This window comes from Theropithecus gelada, chromosome 10 (genome assembly GCF_003255815.1).
Source record: "Theropithecus gelada isolate Dixy chromosome 10, Tgel_1.0, whole genome shotgun sequence".
In the NCBI taxonomy this organism is placed as follows: domain Eukaryota; kingdom Metazoa; phylum Chordata; class Mammalia; order Primates; family Cercopithecidae; genus Theropithecus; species Theropithecus gelada.
The window spans coordinates 8,799,737-8,826,818 of record NC_037678.1 but is presented as its reverse complement, the minus strand read 5'-3'; the positions used below and the strand labels follow the sequence as shown (position 1 = coordinate 8,826,818).

The 27,082-nt window shown below is 45.7% G+C and overlaps 1 protein-coding gene and 1 pseudogene across 1 annotated transcript in view; one reads left to right on the top strand and one right to left on the bottom strand.

The window, feature by feature from the left end:
• The window catches only part of MEI1 (meiotic double-stranded break formation protein 1), a 93,391-nt gene that overhangs the window by 4,650 nt on the left and 61,659 nt on the right, over positions 1-27,082 (top strand). Inside the window, exons 2-11 of the mRNA XM_025399227.1 lie at positions 477-600; positions 1,649-1,699; positions 7,870-7,943; positions 10,262-10,367; positions 12,251-12,454; positions 17,549-17,679; positions 23,319-23,433; positions 24,175-24,291; positions 25,871-25,970; positions 26,095-26,229. Coding sequence (XP_025255012.1) covers positions 477-600; positions 1,649-1,699; positions 7,870-7,943; positions 10,262-10,367; positions 12,251-12,454; positions 17,549-17,679; positions 23,319-23,433; positions 24,175-24,291; positions 25,871-25,970; positions 26,095-26,229 — 1,157 coding nt within the window. The remainder of the gene's footprint in view (positions 1-476; positions 601-1,648; positions 1,700-7,869; positions 7,944-10,261; positions 10,368-12,250; positions 12,455-17,548; positions 17,680-23,318; positions 23,434-24,174; positions 24,292-25,870; positions 25,971-26,094; positions 26,230-27,082) is intronic.
• LOC112633902 lies at positions 15,637-15,730 on the bottom strand (annotated as a pseudogene).

Below are 27,082 nucleotides of genomic sequence, written 5' to 3'. Positions count from 1 at the left end.
CTACAAGCGCCCGCCACCACACCGGCTAATTTTTTTTGTATTTTCAGTAGAGATGGGGTTTCACTGTGTTAGCCAGGATGGTCTCGATCTCCTGACCTCGTGATCCACCTTTCTTGGCCTTCCAAAGTGCTGGGATTACAGGCGTGAGCCACTGCGCCTGGCCTATTTTTGCTTTCTTCACCAACATGTTAGGCTTAAATGAGCTGGTGGACGAAAGTGATTTGTGAAAAATAAATTGCTATGTAAATGTAGGGCATTAGGAACCTTAGCTCATGTATAATCTTCTGTATGAACACATGGATTCCTCTGTGTAAATGATACCCTTTTCCAACCTCCCTTGAAGGAGTATGGGTCTCGCCATAGTTTAAATGATCTCTCCAGTATCATCCTGTAATTGTATTTGGAAATTATGGTTGTTGGATTCAGAATAGCCAAGATTTGGTTACTATTGAATATTTTTCTTCATTTGCTTCAAGTTGTTGCGCAAGAAGCACATGTTGTCTTGCTTCCAAGATGCCCTCGTGAGGCACACCTCCCTGGTCACGCAACTGGTGTCTCAGGATCAGAGAGTCTGCATCCGCTTCATAAGCATGCTTTTTGGTAAGATTAGGAGGGAAATTTGATACGAGTTTTGAATGTATAGTATGTATATCTGCTTTTGGAGGTCTTGGAAAAATGATCCTAGATGATTTAGATTTTTTGTATTGTAAAACTTTATTAGCAAATTGTTTTGTCATAATGATGTGGAAATGGCCCCTTTTCTAAGATCCAAGATGCATTTTACAGTAACTGACTTTACTAGAGCCAAGAAGTTAGTAAAAGTAAGAAGATGAAAATGGGAAATGTTGGCCAGGCATGGTGGCTCATGCCTGTAGTCCCAACACTTTGGGAGGCTGAGGCGGGTAGATCACTTGAGGTCAGGAGTTAGAGACCAGCCTGGTCAACATGGTAAAACCCCTGTCTCTACTAAAAATACAAAAATTAGCTCCATGTGGTGGCATGTGGCTGTAGTCCCAGCTACTCAGGAGGCTGAGGCATGAGAATTGCTTGAACCCTGGAGGCGGAGGTTGCAGTGAGACTAGTTCGTGCCACTGCACTCATCTGGGCGACAGAGCAAGACTCCATCTCAAAAAAAAATCTTCAAAGAGTCCAGTATAGGACTCTAAAGTCCAGCCTGGCCAATTATCTTTTTAAAGCCTGGGCAGGTCATTGAAAGTCAAAGTGTTTGGTGCTGAGAGTAGAATTTAGTTGGAACATTGTTTATAGCTGCTTTTAGACTTACAAATTACAGTGTGCCTGCATGGGTCTATTTCTCTTTGAAGAGAACTGTTAACCACTCCTTTTTTTTTTTTTTTTGAGACAGTCTCGCTCTGTTGCCCAGGCTCAGTTCACTGGAATCTCTGCCTCCTGGGTTCAAGCAATTCTCCTACCTCAGCCTCCCGAGTAGCTGGGACTATAGGCACAGGCCACTACTCCTGGCTAATTTTTGTATTTTTAGTAGAAACGGGGTTTCGCCATATTGGTCAGGCTTTTGTTGAACTCCTGACCTCAGGTAATCTGCCACCTTGGCCTCCCAAATTGCTGGGATACAGGTATGTGCCACCGTGCCCTGCCTAACCACCCCTTTCTTACCTCCCTCTGCTCCAAGGACTGTTACACAGCGTGGAAGATGGGAGTGTGACAGACCTCTGTATTGAAGGTAAGTTGAAACCATTGTATCTAGCACTTGAAGATGAAAGTATTAGTCTGAATTGCAGCTCTGGTTACCTGAGACCTTGGTGAAATTAAGAGGAACTCCATTAGTTTTCAATCACTAATTCAACATTTGTTTCTTTGTTGTTGTTGTTTTTTCTTTTTTTTCTGAGACAGAGTCTCTGTCGCCCAGGCTGGAGTGCAGTGGCCTGATCTCGGCTCACTGCAAACTCCGCCTCCCGGGTTCACGCCATTCTCCTGCCTCAGCCTCCCAAGTAGCTAGGACTACAGCCCCTGCCACCATGCCCAGCTAATTTTTTGTTTTTTTTTTTAAGTAGAGACAGGGTTTCACTGTGTTAGCCAGGATGGTCTCAATCTCCTGACCTCGTGATCTGCCTGCCTCGGCCTCCCAAAGTGCTGGGATTACAGGTGTGAGCCACAGCGCCCAGCCTCAATATTTGTTTTTTACTTTTTTTTTTTTTTTTTAGATGGAGTCTTGCTCTGTTGCCCAGGCTGGAGTGCAGGGATGTGATCTCAGCTCACTGCAACCTCTGCCTCGCAGGTTCAAGCAATTCTCCTGTCTCAGCTTCCCAAGTAGCTGGGATTACAGGCATCTGCCACCACGCCCAGCTAATTTTTGTATTTTGAGTAGAGACAGAGTTTCATCATGCTGGCCAGGCTGGTCTCGAGCTCCCAGACTCAGGTGATCTGCCTGCCTCAGCCTCAAGTGCTGGGATTACAGGTGTGAGCCACTGCACCCGGCCCAATATTTCTTTCTTTCTTTCTCTCTTTTTCTTTTTCTATCTTTTTTTTTTTTTTCTGTTGAGACAGGGCCTCATTCTGTCGCCCAGGCTGGAGTGCAGTGGTACAATCATAGCTGACTGCAGTCTTGAACTCCTGAGTTCAAGCAATCTTCCCGCCTCAGCCTCCCAAGTAGCTGGGACTACAGGTGTGCACTACCATGACTGGCTAAAAAAATTTATTTTCGTTGAGACGGGGACTTACCATATTGACCAGGCTGATCTCAAACGGCTATTCTCAAACTGTCCTCCCGCCTTGGCCTCCCAAATTGCTGGGATTATAGGCGTGAGTCACCATTCCTGGCCTTACATTTTTTCCTTGGGTATCTACTCTGTGCTAGATACTGGATCAGGCACTACAGATACATAGATAGATAAGACATGGTCCCTGTCTTCTAGGAGCTTACAATCTGGAGAAGAGATTGACTGACAGGTAAATAACTAGAGTTGATGAGTGATGTTACGAAGGCACATACAAAACTCTTTTTTATTACATCTCATATTGGTTCGTTGAAAGTTGTATGCACACAGGGGGTGGTTAAAACTGTTGAAGTGGGCCGGGCGCGGTGGCTCAAGCCTGTAATCCCAGCACTTTGGGAGGCCGAGATGGGCGGATCACGAGGTCAGGAGATCGAGACCATGCTGGCTAACACGGTGAAACCCCGTCTCTACTAAAAAATACAAAAAATTAGCCGGGCGAGGTGGTGGGCGCCTGTGGTCCCAGCTACTCGGGAGGCTGAGGCAGGAGAATGGCGTGAACCCAGGAGGCGGAGCTTGCAGTGAGCTGAGATCCGGCCACTGCACTCCAGCCTGGGCGACAGAGCGAGACTCCGTCTCAAAAAAAAAAAAAAAAAAAAAAAAAAAACTGTTGAAGTGGACAGAGCGTGTTACCACAGGCCTGTAGTCCCAGCTACTTGAGAGGCTGAGGTGGGAGGATCCCTTGAGTCCAGGAGTTTGAGGTGACAGTGAGCTATGATTGGCCCACTGCACTCTAGCCTGGATGACAAAGTGAGACCCCCTTCTCTAAAAAAAAAAAAAAAAAAAAAAAAAAAAAAAAATTGTCGAAGTGCATGGGTTTACCTATAAAGGGTTTGTAGAGAAAGAAGGTAAGAGCCCTGGTAAGCGAGGATTCTTGCAGAGAGAGTGGGAATTGTACTAGTTAGGATCCAGTCAGGAAATAGAAGCTACACCAATTATTTGAATAGAAAATCTTTAAAGAATGGTTAAGTAGGCTGGGTGCAGTGGCTCATGCCCGTAATCCCAGCACTTCGGGAAGCTTAGGCCAGTGGATCACTGGAAGGCAGGAGTTCGAGACCAGCCTGGCCAACATGGTGAAACCCCATCTCTACCAAAAATTTAAAAAAAAAAAAAAAAAAAAAAAAAAGGCCAGGCATGGTGGTGGGCACCTGTAATCCCAGCTACTTGGGAGGCTGAGGCAGGAGAATCACTTGAACCCGGGAGGTGGAGGTTGCATTGAGCTGAGATTGCACCACTGCACTCCAGCCTGGGGTGATACAGTGAGACCCCATTTCAATTGAAAAAATAATGTTGGTTAAGTAGGTAACTGAAGAAAAAGAGAACCACCAAATTTTCATGGAGATAGCAATTATAGAAAACAACTCCCCCACTGGGGCTGGGGAAACAAAGGAAAGAGGCTGAAATGGTTAAAACTTAGAAGTTTTGAGGAAGGGCCTACTTAATGAAACTCAGACCTCTGAGTGGCACTGACTAGATAATACTGTTGTCTCTGGAGGAGGAGAGATGCAATAAAGCTGGTTCTGGAAAAACTGCAGGCTGGATTCAGCTGCTGTCATAGAGTGGCACTGCCACTGCCAGGATAAAGAAGTGCTAAGGTGCCAGGCACCTTAATTGTGTAGGTCTGTAGTCCTGGCTACTCAGGAGATTGAGTTGAGAGGATCACTTGAGCTTAGGAGTTCAAGTCCAACATGGGCAACATAGCAAGATTGTCTCTTAAAAAAAAAAAAAAAAAAAGGGTTAAGGAGATACTTATATGAATGGGAAGACTTATATGAATGGGAAACAGACAGGAAACCCATAGGAAATTAAGAGGAAGGGCAACTCCCTTCTTCCTACAGCCTCACCATCTCTTTCTAGTGCTCATTATTGGCAGAACTTAATGGAGTTCAGCTAGCAAAGCAAAAATGTGATCTGCAGAGTCTAGTCTTAGTATTCTAAGGCAAAGTAGAGGGTGGGTTTTGGAGCTCAAAGACAATAGTGTAATAACTGGTTTGGTCCATTCCTTTGGCTACTTGGTGTCCAGATACCCTTCTCCACATATTTGAACTCCCATAGAACAAAAACAACTTGGTTTTTACCTAACAAGATGTAACTGCCCTTCATTCATATACTTCATACAGACTAAGCCATTGTCAATTTGTCCACAACATAAGGGGGCTGATAATTTATTTTTAAATTCAATCATAGTCCTATATGAATATTCTGTTACCTAAAGACTAACTTTTAAAGCTAACCTCCACCAAAACTTGTTCAAACAGTAAGGAAAAAAGGAGAGAGAAGAAAATAGTTAATATACAGAAACATATTACAATCTTCATTTTCATAACTGGTCACAAGGATATAGTTGATATTTATCATTTCCTTCTTAATGGGTTTGTTCTATGTATCCTTTGCCCTCAACCAGGGTCTCAACTGGTCAGGGTTTTTACCTGGTAGGGTGTCTCACACCTTCATTCCTGAAAGGTCTGAATCTTTTTTTTTCCCCCAAGCCAAACTGTATCCAGCTTTATTAAAGATACTTTCCATAAACAGTCATGGTATTTCAGGCAGGACATGGGCAGACAGTCATTAACAGTATACAACAACTTTCAAACTCCCTTCTTCAATGGACTACCAAAAATCAGAAAGCCACTATAAAACCCAATGAAGTCTTCATCTGATGCTTTGAACAGGGAAAGTTTAGAGTGAGGGTTGACATTTCACATTTAACATGTTGTTTAACAACTTTTCACAAGCCAACCCTGGCTTTCAGGAAGTGAAATGAAAATGGCAGAATTTATCTGAAGATCCACAATCTAAAAATGGAGCCACTGCTCTTTTGACAGGTGCCATCTCAGTGGCATCACTGGAAAGTCCAGATTGTCTGACACACTGGTAGCCAATGACTAGGGGTCAGGTCCCAACAGATGTCTGGGTCTTAAGGGAGTTAAGTCTATGCTGAAAGGTGGAAAGGGAGAAGAGGACATAAAAATGAATTTGTTGGCCGGGCGCGGTGGCTCAAGCCTGTAATCCCAGCACTTTGGGAGGCCGAGACGGGCAGATCACGAGGTCAGGATATCGAGACCATCCTGGCGAACACGGTGAAACCCCGTCTCTACTAAAAAATACAAAAAATTAGCTGGGCGTGGTGGCGGGTGCCTGTAGTCCCAGCTACTCGGGAGGCTGAGGCAGGAGAATGGCGTGAACCCAGGAGGCGGAGTTTGCAGTGAGCTGAGGTCTCGCCACTGCACTCCAGCCTGGGCGACAGACCGAGACTCGTCTCAAAAAAAAAAAAAAAAAAAAAAAAAAAGGCCAGGAGTGGTGGCTCAAGCCTGTAATCCCAGCACTTTGGGAGGCCGAGGCGGGCGGATCACGAGGTCAGAAGATTGTGACCATCCTGGCTAACATGGTGAAACCCCGTCTCTACTAAAAAATACAAAAAATTAGCCGGGCGCAGTGGCAGGTGTCTGTAGTCCCAGCTACTCGGGAGGCTGAGGCAGGAGAATGACGTGAACCCGGGGGCGGAGCTTGCAGTGAGCCAAGATCGCGCCACTGCACTCCAGCCTGGGAGACAGAGCAAGACTCCATCTCAAAAACAAAAAACAAAAAAACTAGCCAGGCGAGGTGGCGGGCACCTGTAGTCCCAGCTACTCGGGAGGCTGAGGCAGGAGAATGGTGTAAACCCGGGAGGCGGAGCTTGCAGTGAGCTGAGATCCGGCCACTGCTGCACTCCAGCTTGGGCGACAGAGCGAGACTCCGTCTCAAAAAAAAAAAAAAGGAGTTTTCAAACCTGGCTTCACAATAGACTTACCTGGAGAACTTTAGAAATACACTAGAATTTTATATTTAGAAAACTATTTTAAAGTATAAAACATATTTAAATATATTTAAGTATATTTAAATAGAAATATATTTATGTGGAGCAATATATATATATATTCACATTAAACAATATTTTGGGCTTTTCCCTTAGACATTCAGTTGGCCTGGGGTGGGACTTGGGCATTAATTTTTTTTTTTTTTTTGAGACGGAGTCTTGCTGTGTCACCCAAGCTGGAGTGCAGTGGCGCGATCTCGGCTCACTACAAGCTCCGCCTCCCGGGTTACACCATTCTCTTGCCTCAGCCTCCGGAGTAGCTGCCACTACAGGCGCCCGCCACCATACCTGGCTAATTTTTTTGTATTTTTAGTAGAGATGGGGCCTTTCAAAGTGCTGGGATTACAGGTGTGAACCACCGTGCCCGGTCGGGCATTAGTATTTTTTTAAAGCTTCCTAGGTGAGTCTAATGTGCAGCCTGAGTTGAGAACTACTGATACAAAACAAAGAAGGCCAGGCATGGTGACTCACACCTATAATCCCAGCACTTTGGGAGACAGGCAGGAGGATTGCTGAAGCCCAAGCATGTGAGATTACCCTGGAAAGCATAGCAAGACTCTGTCTCTTAAAAAAAAAATGAAAAAATTAGCCAGGCGTGGTGGCATATACCTGTAGTCCCAGCTACTCAAGAGGCTGAGTGGGAGGATTGCTTGAGCCCAAGAGTTGAAGGCTGCAGTGAGCTATGATCACACCACTGCACTTTAGCCCGGATGACCCTGTCTCTAAACAAAACAAAAACAAAATCAAAAGAAAAAAACAAAAAACAAAGAAACCAGAACTCCTTTAGTTTGGATGTGCACACAGTTTTTTTTTTTTTTTTTTTTTTTTTGAGACGGAGTTTTCTCTTGTTGCCCATGCTGGAGTGCAATGGCACAATCTCAGCCCACTGCAGCCTCCACCTCCCGGATTCAAGCAATTCTCCTGCCTCAGCCTCCTGAGTAGCTGGGATTACAGGCATGCGCCTCCATGCCCGGCTAATTTCGTATTTCTAGTAGAGACAGGATTTCTCCATGTTGGTCAGGCTGGTCTCGAACTCCTGATCTCAGGTGATGCAGCTGCCTCAGCCTCCCAAAGTGCTGGGATTACAGGTGTGAGCCACCGTGCCCAGCCTGTGCACACATAATTAAATGGAAGAAATAGAAAAGAATAATTCCAATTAGCCCATGCAAATTACTACCTGCACTGACTGAGTAGAAGGGCCACGGAAGGTGGAGTCTGGGTTGGGGGTGCCTCCTGATTAGTAATACTATTGTGTCTGTTCAGTCATTATTCAGCTCACAACGCAGCTGAAGCTGGAGCAGACCACCCGTTGCCTGCTGGATGAGTGCCACAAAGAGGTCGGTAAATAGCTATGGGTTCTTGAGGTCTCAGAATCCTCAGATGTCAGAGCTGGGTCAACCCTTCTTTGAACAAATGAGAGCTTGAAGTCCAGGGAGGAAAAGGAACTTTCCTGAGGTCACCGAGTTGGTGGCAGAGTCAGAGCTAAGGCCTGGGTCCACTGATCCTGCTCTAGTGTTCTTTACAGCTTTCTTCTTTCCCCTTTCTGTCTCCCAAATGTTACCTCCATGCAGTGAAGTGCCATCTTTCTGGCATAATCATCCCATGGTCCATTTTCTGTGACTTCCTGATTATAATACAGATTTCCTTGATGAATTTATCAAGGAAATATGTTCTCTATGTCTCGGTTTGGTGGTTTTATTTTATTTTAAATTGTATACATTACTTAGTACTGAAGGTGTTTGGTTCTATCAGCTTACTTTGTACTGAAGGCGTTTGCTTCTATCTGAGGTAAGCATTGAGTGGATATGGTATATTTAATCTGCTTTCTTCAGTGTAGTCAAAGAAATCAGTTAGCCAGGTGTGATGGCTTACGCCTATAATCCCAGCACTTTGGGAGGCTGAGGTGGGTGGATCACTTGAGGTCAGGAGTTCGAGGTCAGCCTGGCCAATATGGTGAAACCCCATCTCTACTAAAAATACAAAAAAAAAAAAAAAAAAAAAAAAATTAGCTGGGCATGGTGGTGCATGCCTGTAATCCCAGCTACTGGGGAGGCTGAGGCAGGGGAATTGATTGAACCCAGGAGGTAGAGTTTGCAGTGAGCTGAGATTACACCACTGCACCCCAGCCTGGGTGACAAAGCAAGACTCCATCTCAAAAAAAAAAAAAAAAAAAAAATCAATTAAAGAGCAGCTTTTGTGTTGTATTTAAGACTGAGGAATAATATCAGAATAACTTTTTTTTTTTTTTTTGAGATGGAGTCTTGCTCCGTCGCCCAGACTGGAGTGCAGTGGCCGGATCTCAGCTCACTGCAAGCTCTGCCTCCCTGGGTTCACGCCATTCTCCTGCCTCAGCCTCCTGAGTAACTGGGATTACAGGCGCCCACCACCTCGCCCAGCTAATTTTTTGTATTTTTTAGTAGAGATGGGGTTTCACCGGGTTAGCCAGGATGATCTCGATCTCGTGACCTCGTGATCCGCCCGCCTCGGCCTCCCAAAGTGCTGGGATTACAGGCTTGAGCCACTGTGCCCGGCCCAGAATAACTTTTTATTTAATTTGCAGAACGAAGACAAATGTTTATCTTGTTACCACCATCAAGAGCAACATTTCATTATAAATTATATTTCAATTATATCATAATTATGTTACATGTGATTAATATATCAAATTGAATTTATAATTATATATATCAGTGCTTATCATTATGATGAGATGATGCCACTTAACATTTATTGAGCACTTTCTATAGGCTAGGCATTGTATTAGGCGGTTTATATGTAATATCTCATTCAGCCGTATCAACAACCCTATAAAGCTGTTACTATTATTATTTCCCACCAGAGTTAAGAATATTACTAAAAGTGGTATGACTAGCTAGTCAATAGAAAAGGTAAAATATATGGCCGGGCGCGGTGGCTCAAGCCTGTAATCCTAGCACTTTGGGAGGGCAAGGCAGGTGGATCACGAGGTCAGGAGATCGAGACCATCCTGGCTAACATGGTGAAACCCCGTCTCTACTAAAAATACAAAAAAAAAAAAAAACAAAAAAAAACTAGCCAGGCGAGGTGGTGGGTGCCTATAGTCCCAGCTACTCGGAGGCTGAGGTGGGAGAATGGCATGAACTCGGGCGGCAGAGCTTGCGGTGAGCCGAGATCGCACCACTGCACTCCAGCCTAGGAGACACAGCGAGACTCTGTCTCAAAAAAAAAAAGGAAAGGTAAAATATGGATTATTGACTCTCCCTGTAAAGCATGAAGCATAGTGCCTGGTATACAGAGAATGTTTAGTAATAGTAGCTATAATAACTATAATAACAATAATTTTTTTTTCACATTGAGTCAGTGTTCTGTCTTTATGACATTTCAAACTTTTGTCCTCCAACTTCTGGTTCTATGGGGGCAAACTATGCAAATGTTAATTCAGTTTAACAAACATGCACTGAGCTAGGTACTGAGGACTCTGAGAGGACTCAGTCCCTTTCCTCCAGGAGTTCGCAGTCCAATGGGGAAGTTGGACACTAAGCTAAAAAAGCTGATTGCTGACTGTGGTGAGAGACACATGCAATACAGGCATTGGTGTGGGTAGGGCAAGATGAGTTTTGGTGGAAGATCTGTCCTGATCCTAATTGACAGAATGGGGCATATTCACTTTCTGTAGCTGTGTAACATGCCATCCATGCGAGGCAGCCTGGCCACCCTGACCCTTCTTGGCAAGCTGGTGGATGCCATCCCTGCTCTGGCAGATGAGCTTGTAATGGAGCACGGTGAGTGACCTGTGGGAGGAGCTGCCACTACCCTTTTACCTGCTTTTATCATACTGCCATCTGGGTACCCCATTTACTCTGTACACCTGGGAAGTCATTACTTTCCTGCTCTAGTCTTCAGTTTCCCCATCTGCAAAATGTACTGTATGTTGGTCAATTTGAAAAAGGTCATTTTCTTGACTCTATTCTTGGACTATTTCCATTCATTCTTTTTTTTTTTTTTGAGACGGAGTCTCTCTTTTGTTGCCCAGGCTGGAGTGCAATGGCGCAATCTCGACTCACCGCAACCTCTACCTCCTGGGTTCAAGCGATTCTCCTGCCTCAGCCTCCCGAGTAGCTGGGATTACAGGCATGTGCCACCACGCCGGGCTAATTTTGTATTCTCAGTACAGACAGGGTTTCTCTATGTTGATCAGGCTGGTCTCGATCTCCCGACCTCAGGTGATCCACCAGCCACAACCTCCCAAAGTGCTGGGATTACAGGCATGAGCCACCGCACCCGGCCTTCCATTCATTCTTTTTTTTCTGAGACGAGTCTCGCTCTGTCGCCCAGGCTGGAGTGCAGTGGTGTGATCTCGGCTCACTGCAAGCTCCACCTCCCGGGTTCACGCCATTCTTCTGCCTCAGCCTCCTGAGTAGCTGGGACTACAGGTGCCTGCCACCACGCCTGGCTAATTTTTTGTATTTTTAGTAGAGACGGGGTTTTACCATGTTAGCCAGGATGGTCTCGATCACCTGACCTCGTGATTCGCCTGCCTCAGCCTTCCAAAGTGCTGGGATTATAGGTGTGAGCCACCACGCCTGGCTCTGTTCATTCTTTAACACACATTAATTAAGTACATACTATGAACCTTCGTTTTGGATGGAAGGAGGAATTCTGGAATATAGAAGCACTTTTTTCTATCAGTGAAATGCAAATAAATACCTCACAGAGGATTTACCAAAGGGTAAATAACCTCTTTAAGTTGGTTTCCCCTTGTTTAAAAAATTAATAATAATAATTATTATTATTTTTTAAGACAGAGTCTGTTCCCCAGGCTAGAGTGCAGTGGCATGATCTTGGCTCGCTGTAACCTCTGCCTCCCAGGTTCAAGTGATTTTCCTGCTTCAGCCTCCCGAGTAGCTGGGATTATAGGTGTTCACCACCATGCCAGGTTAATTTTTGTATTTTTAATAGAAGTGGGGTTTCGCCATGTTGGCCAGACTGGTGTCAAACTCCTGACTTCAAGTGATCTGTCCACCTCGGCCTCCCAAAGTGGTGGGGTTACAGCCATGAGGCACTGTGCCCAGCCTAATTATTATTATTTTTTAGAGACCAGGTCTCAGTAGGTAGAGCAGGTTGGTCTCAAACTGCTGGCCTGAAGTGATCCTCCCACCTTGGCCTCCCAAAGTGCTGAGATTACAGGAATAAGCCACTGCACCTGGGTTTGTTCCTTTTTTTTTTTTTGAAATGGAGTCTCGCTCTGTTGCCCAGGCTGGAGTGCGGTGGTGTGATCTCAGCTCACTGCCACCTCTGCCTCATGGGTTCCAGTGATTCTCCTGCCTCAGCTTCCCAAGTAGCTGGGGTTACAGGCACCTGCCAGCATGCCCGGCTAATTTTTGTATTTTTAGTAGATGCAGGGTCTTGCCTTGTTGGCCAGGCTGGTTTCGAACTCCTGAACTCAGGTGATCCTTCCACCTTGGACTTCCCAAGTGCTGAGATTACAGGTGTGAGCCACTGTGCCCAGTTGGTTTTCCCTTTAGATTAAGTATGCAGAAAGCATTTATTGTGGGGGATTATAGGGACTTACCATTACTACCCCATTAGGAATAATAGATTGGAGTTTCATATAGCAGTTGACATTGTGAAATTTCCCCTGGCTCCTTGGTTGTTTTCTGAACAGGAAACCTGATGGAGCATCTGTTGAGAGGCTTAGTGTACCCCAGTGAGGGCATACAAGCTTCTGTCTGTTACCTTTATGGGAAACTATACTCCTCACCCGTGGCAGCTGAGATGCTTTCAGGACACTTCCGGGAGAAGCTTTTTCCCCTCTTCCTTTCCATCCTGGATGGTGCCCAGACAAAGGAGCTGCAGATTAACTGCTTGGGTAAGACATGAGGCTGGAGAAAAAGGGAGAATACGTTTTTGACATTTTGCTAGAAGACTTGAGATATTGAGTTCTCTAGTAGTGGGGAAGTTAGATGTTTTGCAAAAGGTAGAAGTCACAAGGTTTGAGAGATAAGAGGCACACTGTATGAAAGATGCCTAGAGTTAGTATGATATCTTAAGAATGTTGCCTTTGGAGGAAAATAGGAAGGAAAGTGGGACAGCAATTTTTTCTGCCTTTATTGTCTGCCCTGGTGCATCCTGTATTTGCTGGCAAGTTAATCTTTACATTGTACAGCTCACATCCTGTCATTTTCTTAAGTCAGAAATTCTTCCATGGTTCCCTCTGGCCTCCAGGGTAAAGCCCATGTGTCTTAGTGCATTTTATGCTGCTATAACAGGATACTACAGACTAGGTAATTTATAATGAAAAACTTATTGGTTCAAAAATTTATTGGTTTGCAGTTCTGGAGCCTAGGAAGTCCAAGATCAAGAGGCTGGCATTTGGTGAATCCCCTCTTGCTCTGTCATCCCATGGTGGAAGGGCAAAGAGAGGGCAAGAGAAAAAGCTAGAGGGGACTGAACTTGTCCCTTTTTTTCTTTTTTCCTTTTTTAATTTTTATTTTTTGAGACAGAGCCTTGCTCTGTTGTCCAGCTTGAGTCCAGTGGTACGTTCTCAGCTCACTGCAACCTCTGCCTCCTGGGTTCAAGTGATTCTTCTGCCTCAGCCTCCTGAGTAGCTAGGATTACAGGTGCCCACCACCACATCCGGCCAATTTTTGTATTTTTAGTGGAAATGGGGTTTTACCACGTTGGCCAGGCTGGTCTCGAACTCCTGACCTCAGGTGATCTGCCCATCTCGCCTTCCCCAAGTGCTGGGATTATAGGCGCAAGCCGCTGCGCCTAGCCTGAACTTGTCCTTTTATGAGGAGTCCACTCTCATGATAACAAACCCACTCCCATGGTGATGGCATTAATTCATTCATGAGGGTCCAAACCCAAACCCCAAACTCATGACCCAAACACCATCCCTAGGCCCCAGCTCCCAATATGACTGCATTGGGGATTAAGTTTCCAACACATGAACTTTGGGGAACATATTCAAACCATGGCACTAGGTTTCCCTGCTTGTTACTTGAGGCTCTTTAGAAGACCCAACATATACTTTTAGCATCCTCTCCTATTTTTTTGCATAAATACATAAGGTCTCTCAACTGTTCTGAGCAGGCAGATTTCTTATTTTGGACAGAACAGATGGGCACTGTGATTGGTGCCTGGGTGAGGGCCTGTTCTCAGGTAAAAGCTGTAGAGAAAAGCACAGTCTATGCGTGACAACAGCTTCTTTTCAAAATTTGGATCAGGAGCTGTTATGAATAATCTAGCCATACATAGTGAGCATTCATTCTATACCAGGCCTTGTGCTGGGCTCTGAGGTCACAGAGATGATCAAATTCAAGCTTTATCTTGGGGGAGCTCAAAGGCCAGTGTAGAAGACACACATGGACAACTAGAGTCTAGTGTGATGAGTGCTGTCTTGGAGGTGCACAGAAGCGGATGGGAGCAGGGGACAGGAGAAGCTTCCTAAAGAAAAGGATGCCTGGACTGAGTCCTAAATTGTGGGGAAAGGAGGAAGGCAGGAGCATGGACCAGAGCACAAGGTATGAAGCAGCCTGTATCTGCGGTAACTTGCAGCAGGGCAGTATTGGAGTTAGTGCATATAGAACAAAAGGGTGCAAGTACAGGCCGTAAGGTGAGGCCCTGGGCAGTCCTACAGCTCACCTGACCATAGTAGAGAGAAATCTCAACTGGTAATACTGGGAATTCCCACTTTTATTTTTTAAAATTTTTATTTACTTATTTATTTTGAGACGGGGTCTTGTTCTGTCACCCAGGCTGGAGTGCAGTGGTAGGATCACAGCTTACTGCATCCTTGACCTCCAGGGCTTAAATGATCTTCCCACCTCAGCCTACCAAGTAGCTGGGACCACAAACCTGCACTACCATGCCTGGCTAATTTTTTTTTTTTTTTTTTGACTCCAGCTCTGTCACCCAGGCTGGAATGCAGTGGCACGATCTCAGCTCACTGCAAGCTCCGCCTCCCGGGTTCACGCCATTCTCCTGCCTCAGTCTCCAGAGTAACTGGGACTACAGGTGTCTGCCACCACACCTGGCTCTTTTTTTTTTTTTTTGTATTTTTAGTAGAGACGGGATTTCATCATGTTAGCTAGGATGGTCTCGATCTATTGAACTCATGATCCACCCGCCTTGGCCTCCCCAGGATATGCCCGCCTCGGCCTCCCAAAGTGCTGGGAGCCACTGCCTTAGCCACTGAGCTGGGGGCCACCGTTAGCCACCGGGGGCGCATTAGCCACCACACCCATTCTTTTTTTTTTTTTTTTTTTTTGAGACACAGTCTTGCTCTGTTGCCCAGGCTGGGGTGCAATGGTGCAATCTCGGCTCACTGCAACCTCTGCCTCCCAGGTTCAAGCGATTCTCCTACCTCAGCCCCCTGAGTAGCTAGGACTACAGGCGCCTGCCACCACACCCGGCTAATTTTTTGTATTTTTAGAAGAGGCGGGGTTTCACCGTGTTAGCCAGAACAGTCTCCATCTCCTGACCTTGTGATTCGCCCGCCTTGGCCTCCCAAAGTGCTGGGATTACAGGTGTAAGCCACCGCACCCAGCCCATGCCTGGCTAATTAAAAAAAATTTTGTAAAGTCTGGGTCTCATTATATTGCCCAGGCTGGTCTCGAACTGCTGGGCTCAAGAGATCCACGTGCCTTGGACTTCTCAAGTGCTAGGATTACAGGCATGAGCCACCACACCCAGCCAGAATTCCTGTTTTTAAATGCTACCTCTTTTTTTTTATTATTTTTTTTTTGAGATGGAGTCTCGCTCTGTCACCAGGCTGGAATGCAGTAGCATGATCTCAGCTCACTGCAACCTCCGCCTCCCAGATTCAAGTGATTCTTCTGCCACGGCCTCCCGAGTAGCTGGGACTACAGGCGTGTGCCACCATGCCCAGCTAATTTTTGTATTTTTAGTAGAAATGGAGTTTCACCATGTTGTCCAGGATGGTCTCAATTTCTTGACCTCGTGATCCGCCTGCTTTGGCCTCCCAAAGTATTGGGATTACAGGCATGAGCCACCGCGCCCAGCCTCTTTTTTTTTTTTTTAAATAATAAAAAAAATTCACCCTATGCATGTTTGTCAGACCCGAGGGCCTCATTTATCCTGGTCAAGGGGAGTGCTAACTTTCTCTCCTTTCAGACAACACTTTAAAGGCCACCTCTTCTCTGGAGCCTTGCCTTCCCACCCTCTCCCCTTAGCCAGGGGTGTAGTCACATCCTTTGGACACTTGAAGCACTATGGGTCTTATATTCTGTTTTATATCATCTTATTCACTTACTTTACAACCCAAGATCCTCATAAGTTCTTATTTTATTTAATTTACTTATTTTTAAAGATGGGACCTTGTTCTGTTGCCCAGGCTGAAGTACAGTAGCATGTTCATAGCTCACTGCAGCCTCGAACTCCTGGCCTCAAGTGATCCTTCCACCTTAATCTCCCAAGTAGCTGGTATTACAGGGGCATGCCACCTTGCCAGGCATTTTAATTTTTTTGTGTTTATGTAGAGATGGGGTCCCACTATGCTCATAAACTGTTTATGGTCTAATCCTTATTAACCTCTCAAGCCTCATCTCTCACTTCTCTATCTGTCCCCACCCTAACTCAGCCTTACTGAACCAAATGCATCTCCAGGAACACACCATGCTCTCCTGCCTTTATATACTCCTCTGCCCAGAAGTTGGCTCGCATCCAACTTCTCATCCTTCAAGATTTGGTTCAAATACCTTCTTACAGAAGCCTTCCCTGAGCCTCCAGGCTAGATTAGATGCTTCATTTGATTTCCCATGGTCCTCTGGGCTTTTTTCCACATTATTTAATTTTAATATTTAATATTCTGACAAGCATTTCTTTACTTGTTAAAGTATGTATTATTTGGAACACTTTAGTGACTTACCATGAATCCCAGCATAGGGACCAGAATCCTTAACATAGCTTATGTGGTCTTTTGTGACTACTTCTCAAACATAATTTCTGGACTTTTTTTTACCCCCAACCATTCTGGCTTTCTTTCACTTTCTGGAATGTTGTTCTCTATGCCTAGAATACTTCTCCTTACTTCACCTAGTTTTACCTACTTATCTTTCAGGTTCAGTTTAAATGGTACTTGCTGATGGAAGGCTTTACTGATCCCCCACACTAGGGGATTTTATGTATATAAAATCCTCATATACATTTTCATGTATTTGGGTACTTCTCATTTATATCATTTATCACAATTATAAGGGTCATTTGTCTGAATTTTTTTTTTTTTTTTTTTTTTGAGACAGACTTTCACTCTGTCATCCAGGATGGAGTGCAGTGATGCGATCTCAGTTCACTGCAACCTGTGCCTGCTGGGTTCAAGTGATTCTCCTGCCTCAGCCTCCTGAGTAGTTGGAACTACAGGCACGTGCCACCATGCCAGGCTACTTTTTGTATTTTTTTACTAGAAAGGGGGTTTCACCATGTTGGCCAGGCTGGTCTTGAACTCCTGACCTCAAGTGATACACCCACCTCGGCCTCCCAAAGTGCTGGGATTACAGGTGTGAGCCACCATGCCTGGCCTTGTCTGACTTGTTTTTGTGCTTGTTTCTCCTACAGGAGTGTATGCTCCCTTTGTTAGTCAAAAAATATTTCTTGAGTTACTGCTATGTGTCAGGAACTGTGCCAGGTGATGTTATGGTGAAAAAATTCACATTATTCCTGCCCTCATGAAACTTTTAGTTGAGTGGAGCAGTCGGGCTATGTTTATCTTGCTTACTTTTGAATCCCTAGACCCTTAGGCCTAGCACTTAGTGGGCTCTCACTAGATCTGTATGGAAGAGAGCTGGGTGCAAAAAGCAAATTAGTACTTAAGGATTCTAACCATTCTTCGTATTTATGGAGGCATGAAGAAATTTCTCTTGGGATGTCTGAAGGGCTATCTTGGGAGGACTCTGGTGCCTGTGTTCCTCTCTCCTTACTTCCCAATCCCTTTGCTTCCCAGGTTTACTGAGGCAGCTGTTGAAGTATGATCTCTTTGTGTCCATGATCATGAACAAGGATGAACTGGGAGAAAGTGCTAAGAATATCGAAGGGTCATCAGGAGATACCTCACTGCCTTTGGTGCTCAAAAAGGTAATTGTCTTGTGATTCTTGGTCTCTAGGTTCAATAACAAGGGGACCCAAGTGCTTCTTGGGCCTCATCTTCATCTACCACTCCTATCTCAGGTTTCCAAGTGTTTTCTTACTGCGCAAAACAATATACTGGCTGGGGGCGGTGGCTCATGTCTGTAGTCCCAGCACTTTGGGAGGCCTAGGTCGGTGGATTGCTTGAGCCCAGGAGTGCAAGACCAGCTTGGGCAACATGGCAAAACCCTGTCTCTATAAAAAATACAAAAAACTTGGGCGTGGTGGCTCACGCCTGTAATCCCAGCACTTTGGGAGGCCAAGGCTGGTGGATCACAAGGTCAAGAGATCAAGACCATCCTGGCCCACATAGTGAAACCCCGTCTCTATTAAAAATACAAAAATTAGCTGGGCATGGTGGCATGCGCCTGTAGTTTCAGCTACTCGGGAGACTGAGGCAGGAGAATCCCTTGAACCTGGGAGGTGGAGGTTGCAGTAAGCCAAGACCACGCCACTGCACTCCAGCCTGGTGACAAAGCGAGACTCCGTCTCAAAAAAAAAAAAAAAAAAATTAGCTGGGCGTGGTGGTGCGCACCTGTAATCCCAGCTACTCAGGAGGCTGAGGTGGGAGGATTGCTCGAACCCAGGGGTCGGAGGTTGCAGTGAGCCACGATCATGCCACTACACTCCACCCTGGGTGATAGAAAGTAGGTTTCCTTTCATTTGTAAATTCTTTTTTTTTTTAAGTGTCGAGGTCCTACTCTATCCACTCAGGCTGGAATGTAGTGGCACAGTCACAGCTCACTGCAGCCTCAGCCTCCTGGGCTCAAGCGATCCTCTTGTCTCAGCTTCCTGAGTAGTTGAGACTACAGGTGTTTGCCGTGAGGCGTGGCTAATTTTTAATTTTTTGTAGAGACAGGATCTTTCTGTGTTGTCTGGGCTGGTCTCAACTCCTGGGCTCAAGTGATCCTCCCACCTTGGCCTCCAAAGTTCTGGGATTACAGGTAAGAGCCACTGCACCCAGCCTCAGTTGTAAATTCTTCTTTTTTTTTTGAGATGGAGTCTCGCTCTGTCGCCCAGGCCCAGGCTGGTGTGCAGTGGCGTGATCTTGGCTCACTACAACCTCCGCCTCCCAGGCTCAAGCAATTCTCCTGCCTCAGCCTCCTGAGTAGTTGGGATTACAGGCGCCAAGCCACCACGCCCGGGTAATTTTTTGCATTTTTAGAAGAGACGGGGCTTCACCATGCTGGCCAGGCTGGTCTCGAACTCCTGACCTTGTGATCTGCCTGCCTCGGCCTCCCAAAATGCTGGGATTACAGGCATGAGCCCCCATGCCTGGACATAAATTCTTACCTCTACACTTCCCCTTCACATCTGGGCTGCCTGAAAATGGAGAATACTTACAGCAATAGAAACAAAGTCACCTCAGTTGCTTTAGGGATCAGCTTCTGAGCTTGGTACTGAGAACCCTCTTTATCTGGATCCTGCTCATCCCTTCAGCCTCACTTTCCTGTCTCTTCTACCCCATGTGTGCTCCAGCCACATGCAATCTTTCCGTAGTCCTGCATATGCTAGGTAATCCTGTCTCAGTGCCTGTGCAGTTGCTCTTCCTCTGTCTATAGGGCCTTTCTCCTCTCTTTATCTGCTAATCTGAGTCAGCCTTCAAGCCTATAGGGCTCCCTGTCACCCTGGCTCCTTTAGGCAGAATGTGACCCACTGTCACAGTGCTTACCTTATACCGTATTGTGGTTGACTGGCTGGGAGCTCCTTCAGGGCAAAACCTGAGTCTGGCATCTTTCCCCAGTGCTCAGCACAGGGACTCGTAGAGCTGCAAACCCTCATGTGATAGCAGGGGTTCATTGCCCAAACTCTGGGGCTCTTTCTGCAGCAAGGAAGAGGAGAAGGAGCTCTGGTTAGAAGTGAGAAGGGAGGCCGGGTGCAGTGGCTTATGCCTGTAATCCCAGCACTTTGGGAGGCTGAGACGGGTGGATCATGAGGTCAGGAGTATGAGACCAGCCTGGCCAACATGGTGAAACTCTGTCTCTACTAAAAATACAAAAATTAGCTGGGCGTGGTGACATGTGCCTGTAATCCCAGCTATTCGGGAGGCTGAGGCAGGAGAATATAGCAGGAAAAGGTTTGTCCTGAGACTATAGCAAGAAAAGAAAAGAACTGACTTCTAAAGAAAATAGTTTAGTCCATTTCAGAGTTTAAATGTCACTCATCAAGTATAATGAGCTAGGATCAGCTTTCTGACTTAGGAATCATACATGTATTCCATAAGTTTTAGTGCAGTTTTAAGCTGTAATAACTAACTTAAAAGCAGTTACTGTTGCCATTTTCAAACATAGGTACCTAAACAACAACAGGGAAACCTAAAAATGTGTTATCAAGTCACAAAATTGAAGTGTAATGAAATTTAACCAATTAAACTTCAAAAAAAGAATATTTTAAACCAAGAATCATTGTTTTAATGGATACATATCATATTTCTTTGATTCTGAGATACATTTTTTTCACATTTTAACTGCTCTGAAATTGGGAGACATTTTACCATCAACGGTGCATCATAGTTTAATTGGTAGCACTTTTTCTTTCTTAGTGGTACATAAAATAATGGCTCGCCTTACATCACTAGCATCTTAAAATAAAATACAGTATGTCATTTATTTTATAAAAGGGAACAAGATAAATATTACTTTCTAAACTCCTTTATATACTATCAGAAAATCTGGCTTTTTTTTTTTCTTTTCCTGACAAACAGGGAGTCTGTTTATATGTCCACTTGTAAGTCCAATATGGCTGAGAAGGGGGTAAGCTTTCAGTCCTCAGATGTCTCTTTACCAGACATGAATAGGCTCATGTCTACTTGGTCCTTTTTCTTAAAAGCTGTAAAACCAGGCATGCCCTCCATTCTTCTGGTGATGTATATTCTGTTTGGCACTATTCTCCCCCCAAATCAGCTACTATGATACTTAAAATCTGTGGTTGCAGTTAACGCTTTTTTGATTTCTGAAAGTGTTAGAGGCATCCCTAATAGCTATGGTGACCAGTAGGAGTTTGCATATTATTCAGAGTGCAATGGAAATTCACTGAGATGTTTGGAGTAGCAAATATACCTGATCTAAAAATTCTGATGGGGGAGGCATCACAGTTGTGGGAAGACTCCTAGATTTGGACTTGACTGACCTGAGTTTGCACCTTAGCTTTGCCACTTATCAGCTGTGTAGCCTAGAGTAAGTAACCTAACTTTGCTAAAGGTGCCCAAGACTACCTCCAGGTTTGATGATTTGCTAGGAGGACTCATAGGACTCAACATCTAGTCATACTCATAGCTATGATTTACGGCAGTGTAAGGAAAGCAATATCAGCAAAAGGAAAGGTTCATGGGGCAAAGTCTGGTGGAACCAGCACAAGCTTCCAGAGTCCTCTCCCGGTGGGGTCACATGGGATGCACTTCTTAATTTCCCCAGGAATGAACTGTGACATGTGAAACCTTACCTACTGAAGAAGCTCATCAGAGCCTTAGCACCCCAGGTTTTTATGGGGGACTGGCTGTTCATGTAGGTATCCTCTGCTGAGCATATACCAAAATTCCAGACTCCCAGAAGGAAAACAGGTGTTCAGCATAAACTACAGTTGTCCCTTGTATACACGGGAGATTGGTTGCACGACTGCCAGCATATACGCAGACCACATATGCTCATGTCCTACAGTCAGCCCTGGCAAACCCCAGTAAGCTGGCTTTCTGCATATGCCAGTTTCACATCTAGTGAATACTGCATTTTCCATCAGCGTTCAGTTGAAAAAAGGCCGCATATAAGTAGAACCATACAGTTCAAGCCTGTGTTGTTCAAAGGTCAACTGTTCATTGTACAAATAGTTTAGTCACAATGAGCCACTCTCTCAGTTCTTTTTTTTTTTTTGAGACGGAGTCTCGCTCTGTCGCCCAGGCTGGAGTACAGTGGCTGGATCTCAGCTCACTGCAAGCTCCGCCTCCCGGGTTTACGCCATTCTCCTGCCTCAGCCTCCCGAGTAGCTGGGACTACGAGCGCCGCCACCTCGCCCGGCTAGTTTTTTGTATTTTTTAGTAGAGACGGGGTTTCACCGTGTTAGCCAGGATGGTCTCGATCTCCTGACCTAGTGATCCGCCCATCTCGGCCTCCCAAAGTGCTGGGATTACAGGCTTGAGCCACCGCGCCCGGCCCACTCTCTCAGTTCTGGTAGGAACCCTCCTGAAATCCAAGTTCCCAAACCCAGCCAAGAGTCAGCCTTGCTGATAGGGTTTTCTAAGTATAATAGCCTCCGGCCTACTGTGTTAAATCTTTTCTGTGCACTCAGTAAATTGAGGTTTATAGTAGAACCTTTCCTTGTTATGTCACAGAATTGTTGTAAACATCAAAGCCAGATGAGGGAGAGCTGGGCGCAGTGGCTCATGCCTGTAATCCCAGCACTTAGGGAGGCCAAGGTGGGAGGATCACTTGAGCCCAGGAGTTCAAGTCCAGCCTGGGCCATATACTGAGACCTTGTCTCTATAAAAAATTTTAAAATGAGCTGGAGCTGAGCATGGTGGCTCATGCCTGTAATCCTAGCACTCAGGGAGGCCAAGGCAGGTGGATTGCTTAAGCTCAGGAATTTGAGACCAGTCTGGGCAACATGGTGAAACTCTGTCTCTACAAAAATTAAAATTAAAATTAAAAATTAGCCAGGGTCAGGGTGCATGCCTGTGGTCCCAGCTACTTGGGGGGCTGAGGCAGGAGGATTGCTTACACTGGGGAGGTTGAGGCTGCAGTGAGTTGTGTTCATATGGCTGCACTACAGCCTGGGTGACAAAGTGAGACCCTGTGTCAAAAAAAAAAAAATAACAAGGCAAGGCGCAGTGGCTCATGCCTGTAATCCCACCACTTTGGGAGGCGAAGGCAAGTGGATCACGAGGTCAGGAGTTTAAGACCAGCCTGGCCAATGTGGTGAAACCCTGTTTCTACTACAAATACAAAAATTAGCTGAGTGTGTTGGTGCACGCCTGTAGTCCCAGCTACTTGGGAGGCTGAGGCAGAAGAATCGCTTGAACCCAGGGAGGCGGAGGTTGTAGTGAGCCAAGATCATGCCACTGCACTCCAGCCTGGGCGACAGAGCAAGACTCTGTCTCAAAAAAAAAAAAAAAGGTACCAGGCATGGTAGCATGTGCCTGTAGTCCCCGCTACTCAGGAGGCTGAGATGAGAAGATCGCTGGAGCCTTGGAGGCAGAGGTTACAGTGAGCCATGAGCCATGATCATGCCACTGCACTCCAGCCTGGGCAACAGAGTGAGACCTGTTTCATAAATAAATAAACCAGATGAGGACTTTGAAAGTACTTTTGTTAATGAAGGCTTGAGCACTCATTGTTGATGACAGTTACAGTGTTCTTTGAGTGCCCCTGGTGGATTTTACATTGTGTTCTTTCCTTACTTTTCTCACCTGCTGCTGTTCACAGAGACCCCTTCCCATAATCCGTAACGGCTCTCCTGAGCCCCATCCTTGTGCCTGGTGCCATGTAGGACAGGAAGGATCAGAAATGAATTAGGCTATTGCCCTGAGGCACCTAGGCCAGGTTTTCTGGTCCTGTTGGTGGTGTGACTGGGTTACTTTTCGCTGCCTGTTTCTCCAGCTTCTCCTTTCTAGAGATGAAACCCTGCAGGTGGCCAGTGCTCACTGTATAACTGCGGTGCTTGTCCACTCCCCAGCAAAGCATGCCCCGGCCTTCATCCATGCTGACATCCCAGGTAGGGGAATGCTTCTAACATTCTCCTCCCTATATTAGAAGGATGGGGTGGTGACAGGTTCAATTGTGTATGACAGACCCTATGAACTATGTCTCATAACATCTGAATCCTATTGCTATAGATTTCTTGTATGACCTTGAGCAATTTGTTACTGATTTTTGTCATTTATTTGGTCACCTATGAATAAAACCCTAATGTGGGGTGGTAGAAAGACCTGTGGACCAGGTAGGCAACAGGAAACAGTATTTTTCAAGGGACTGTTATGAGCAGGGACTGTTATGAGGTACATTGCAAATGTTACCACATTTAGGTCTTCATCGTCGCTATTTTATAGATAAGGAAATTGAGGATCAGAAAATGAAATAATTGGCAGGCCTAGTCAGTGGCAGAGATGGGATAAAAAGTCAAGCCCCTCTGACTCTTAAAAACTCTTTTCCCTTCATCCACACCACTGCCCATTCTGAGAATTAGGAGACTTAGGTTCCAATCCTACTTCCGCCACTAATAGTGCCTCTTCTCTGGGACTCAGTTTCCCCATCTGTTAAAAAGAAGAGGTAAACCATAATCAAGGGCACTTTCCAGGTTTATTAGTGGATTAATGATCATGACTCATGGGGAGGATATGTGAACAGATGAAGTAGCAAGAGTAAGATGCTGAATAAATCCAAAGCCTTAGCATCAGTTAAAGGATCGTGATCACATGACTGTCATTTATTGTTTTCTCATCCTTTTCCTTGTCAGAGTTCCTCTTTGAGCATCTTTCTTCTTCCAGTGAAATGCTCGTCTCGTCCAGCTACAACTGCTTGACACTCCTGGCAGAAGAGCCACTCTTTTTTTCCAAGTGCCACACGGTGTATGGTTGGTAGTAAGGGTCCTGTACTAGCTTTGAGTTGGGTAGACAGACAGTTGGGGTAGCAGCAAGCCTCCACCTTGGAGGGGAGCACTGAGTCTAGACATTTCATCAGCCCAAACTCATTACCAGATTTCATATGCAAGTATTGATATCCAAATGTTCTGCTGTTCACTGATTATCAGAAGTGTATATGTTTAGACGCTTCAGCAAGAGAAGGACACTTCTCTTAGCCACTAAATGAATTTCTGTTGCATGTTAACAACAACTCTAAACAGTGTTACTCAACCTTAGATTTAGTTATTTCCCATGCCCCAGATTTCTAACCATCCAGGTAGTCTCTAAGTTTTGCTAATTTATTCTTTCAAAGTTTCTTGAAACTATCCTTCCTTGTCTGGGACTTTTTTTTTTTTTTTTTTAGATGGAGTCTCACCCTGTCACTCAGGCTGGAGTGCAATGGCGTGATCTCGACTCACTGCCACCTCCGCCTCCCAGGTTCAAGCAATTCTCTTGCCTCAGCCTCCTGAGTAGCTGGGATTACAGGCATGTGCCACCACACTCAGCAAATTTTTTGTATCTTTAGTAGAGATGGGGGTTTTACCATGTTGTCCAATCTGGTCTCGAACTCCTGACCTTGTGATCCACTTACCTTGGCCTCCCAAAGTGCTGGGATTACAGGCATGAGCCACTACGTCGGGCACCTTTTTTTTGTTTTTGAGACCGAGTCCTGCTTTGTTGCCCAGGCTGGAGTGCAATGGCACGATCTCGGCTCACGGCAACCTCTGCCTCCCGGGTTCAAGCAATTATCTTGCCTCAGCCTACCGAGTAGCTGGAATTAGAGGTGACTGCCACCATGCCTGGCTAATGTTTTTGTATTTTTAGTAGAGATGGGGTTTCACCATGTTGACCAGACTGGTCTCGAACTCCTGATCTCAGGTGATCTGCCTGCCTCGGCCTCCCAAAGTGCTGGGATTACAGGTGTGAGCCCGCTGTCTGGGACTTATTATATCACATCTAGATTTTTAGAGTAGGCACATTCAGTCATTCATTTTATATTCCTAGTATAAGCCACGCACCAGGCTGGAACCTGGAAATTTAGAGATAACAAATAACATTGGTCCTTGCCCTCAGAAAAGGGAGAGATATGCAAAGGGAAATTTCGTTATGAGCTGATTAGAGCTCTGCTACAGGGAAGCACAGGAGCTGTGGGGTCACAGGGGAGAGTCACAGCTCTGAGTGGATCAGGGAAAGCTTTTTAGAGGAGTGGGGTTTTGACCTGATTCTCCAAGGAGGAACAGGAGTATGCCAAGTGGAGAAAATACATCTTGGTCAGTAGGTGTTCAGTGAAAACCTCAAGTGCCAGGGATTGTGCTATGGCTTGTACTGTGTGTTGGCGAGATGAATCAGATGAGGGCCCAGCCTCAAAGATCTCACAGTCTGGTCCCATGAGCTCAATCTTGTCAGGGTCCCTCCACAAGCGGCCTCCAACTGATACATGCTGTCTGGAGCCTGTAACCTCTCCTGGGTGGGCAGTGAAGGAACAAGAGAGCACTGATCCCTGGCCTCTGTCATGTCATCCTGTGGTAGGGATCGAGGCAGTGGTGAGGAGCCTGCAGGGAAGCCTGGAGATGAACAACACAGAGCTGCACAAGCAGGGCCTGTTACTTTTCACTGAAATCCTGACCCGGTGAGCAAAGTGGTAGAACATGAGGCTTGTAGGGGCCAGACTGCAGAAGGAAAAGTGGGCTTTCATTCCTGGTGGGGTCAGTGATAAGAGTTCACCTACTCATTTCTCATCTACCATTTCTCAGGCAGCCAGAGGAGATCAAGCTGTTCACAAACTCAGCCATGTGCAGAGATGCTGGCCGTGCCCTCCAAGAAGCAGTTAGCAGCCCTGTGCTGGAGGTGGCTGCTGAGGCCGTGAAGGCCACTTCTGCTTTTCTGAGGTGAGAGACCCAGGCAGGCTAAACTTTCCATCCCTGCATGTACCTAAGGGCCTGTCGAGGCCAGGGCAGCTGATGATTACTTATAATACCTAATATAGTTGACTATTCATAATTGTGGATTCCACATCCATGGAATCACCCAACCATGGATTGATTTTTTTTTTTTTTTTTTTTTTGGAGATGGAGTTTTGCTCTTGTTGCCTAGGCTGGAGTGTAATGGTGCGATCTCAGCTCACTACAATCTGTGCCTCCTGGGTTCAAGTGATTCTCCTGCCTCAGCTTCCCAAGTAGCTGGGATTACAGGTGTACACCACCATGCCTGGCTAATTTTTGCATTATTGTTAGAGACGGGGTTTCACCATGGTGGCCAAGCTGGTCTCGAATGCGTGACCTCAGGTGATTCACCTGCCTCAACCTCCCAAAGTGCTGGGATTACAGGCGTGAGTCACCGCACCCAGCTGAAAATTTTAAAGAATGGATGGTTGTCTCTGTACTGAACGTGTATAGACTTTTTTTCTTGTTATTATTCCCTAAACAATACAGTACACACTGGGCATGGTGGCTCACACCGGTAATCCCAGCACTTTGGGAGGCCAAGGTGGGTTGGATCACCTGAGCCCAGGAGTTCAAGACCAGCCTGGGCAACATGACAGAACCTGTCTCTACTAAAAATCCAAAAATTAGCCAGGCATGGTGGTGCACACCTATAGTTCCAGCTACTCTAAGCCTGAGGTGGAAGGATTGCTTGAACCTGGGAAGCAGAGGTTGAGGTGAGCTGAGATCACACCACTGCACTCCAGCCTGGGTAACAGAGTGAGACCTTGTCTTAAAAGAAAAAAGAAAAAAAAAAAAA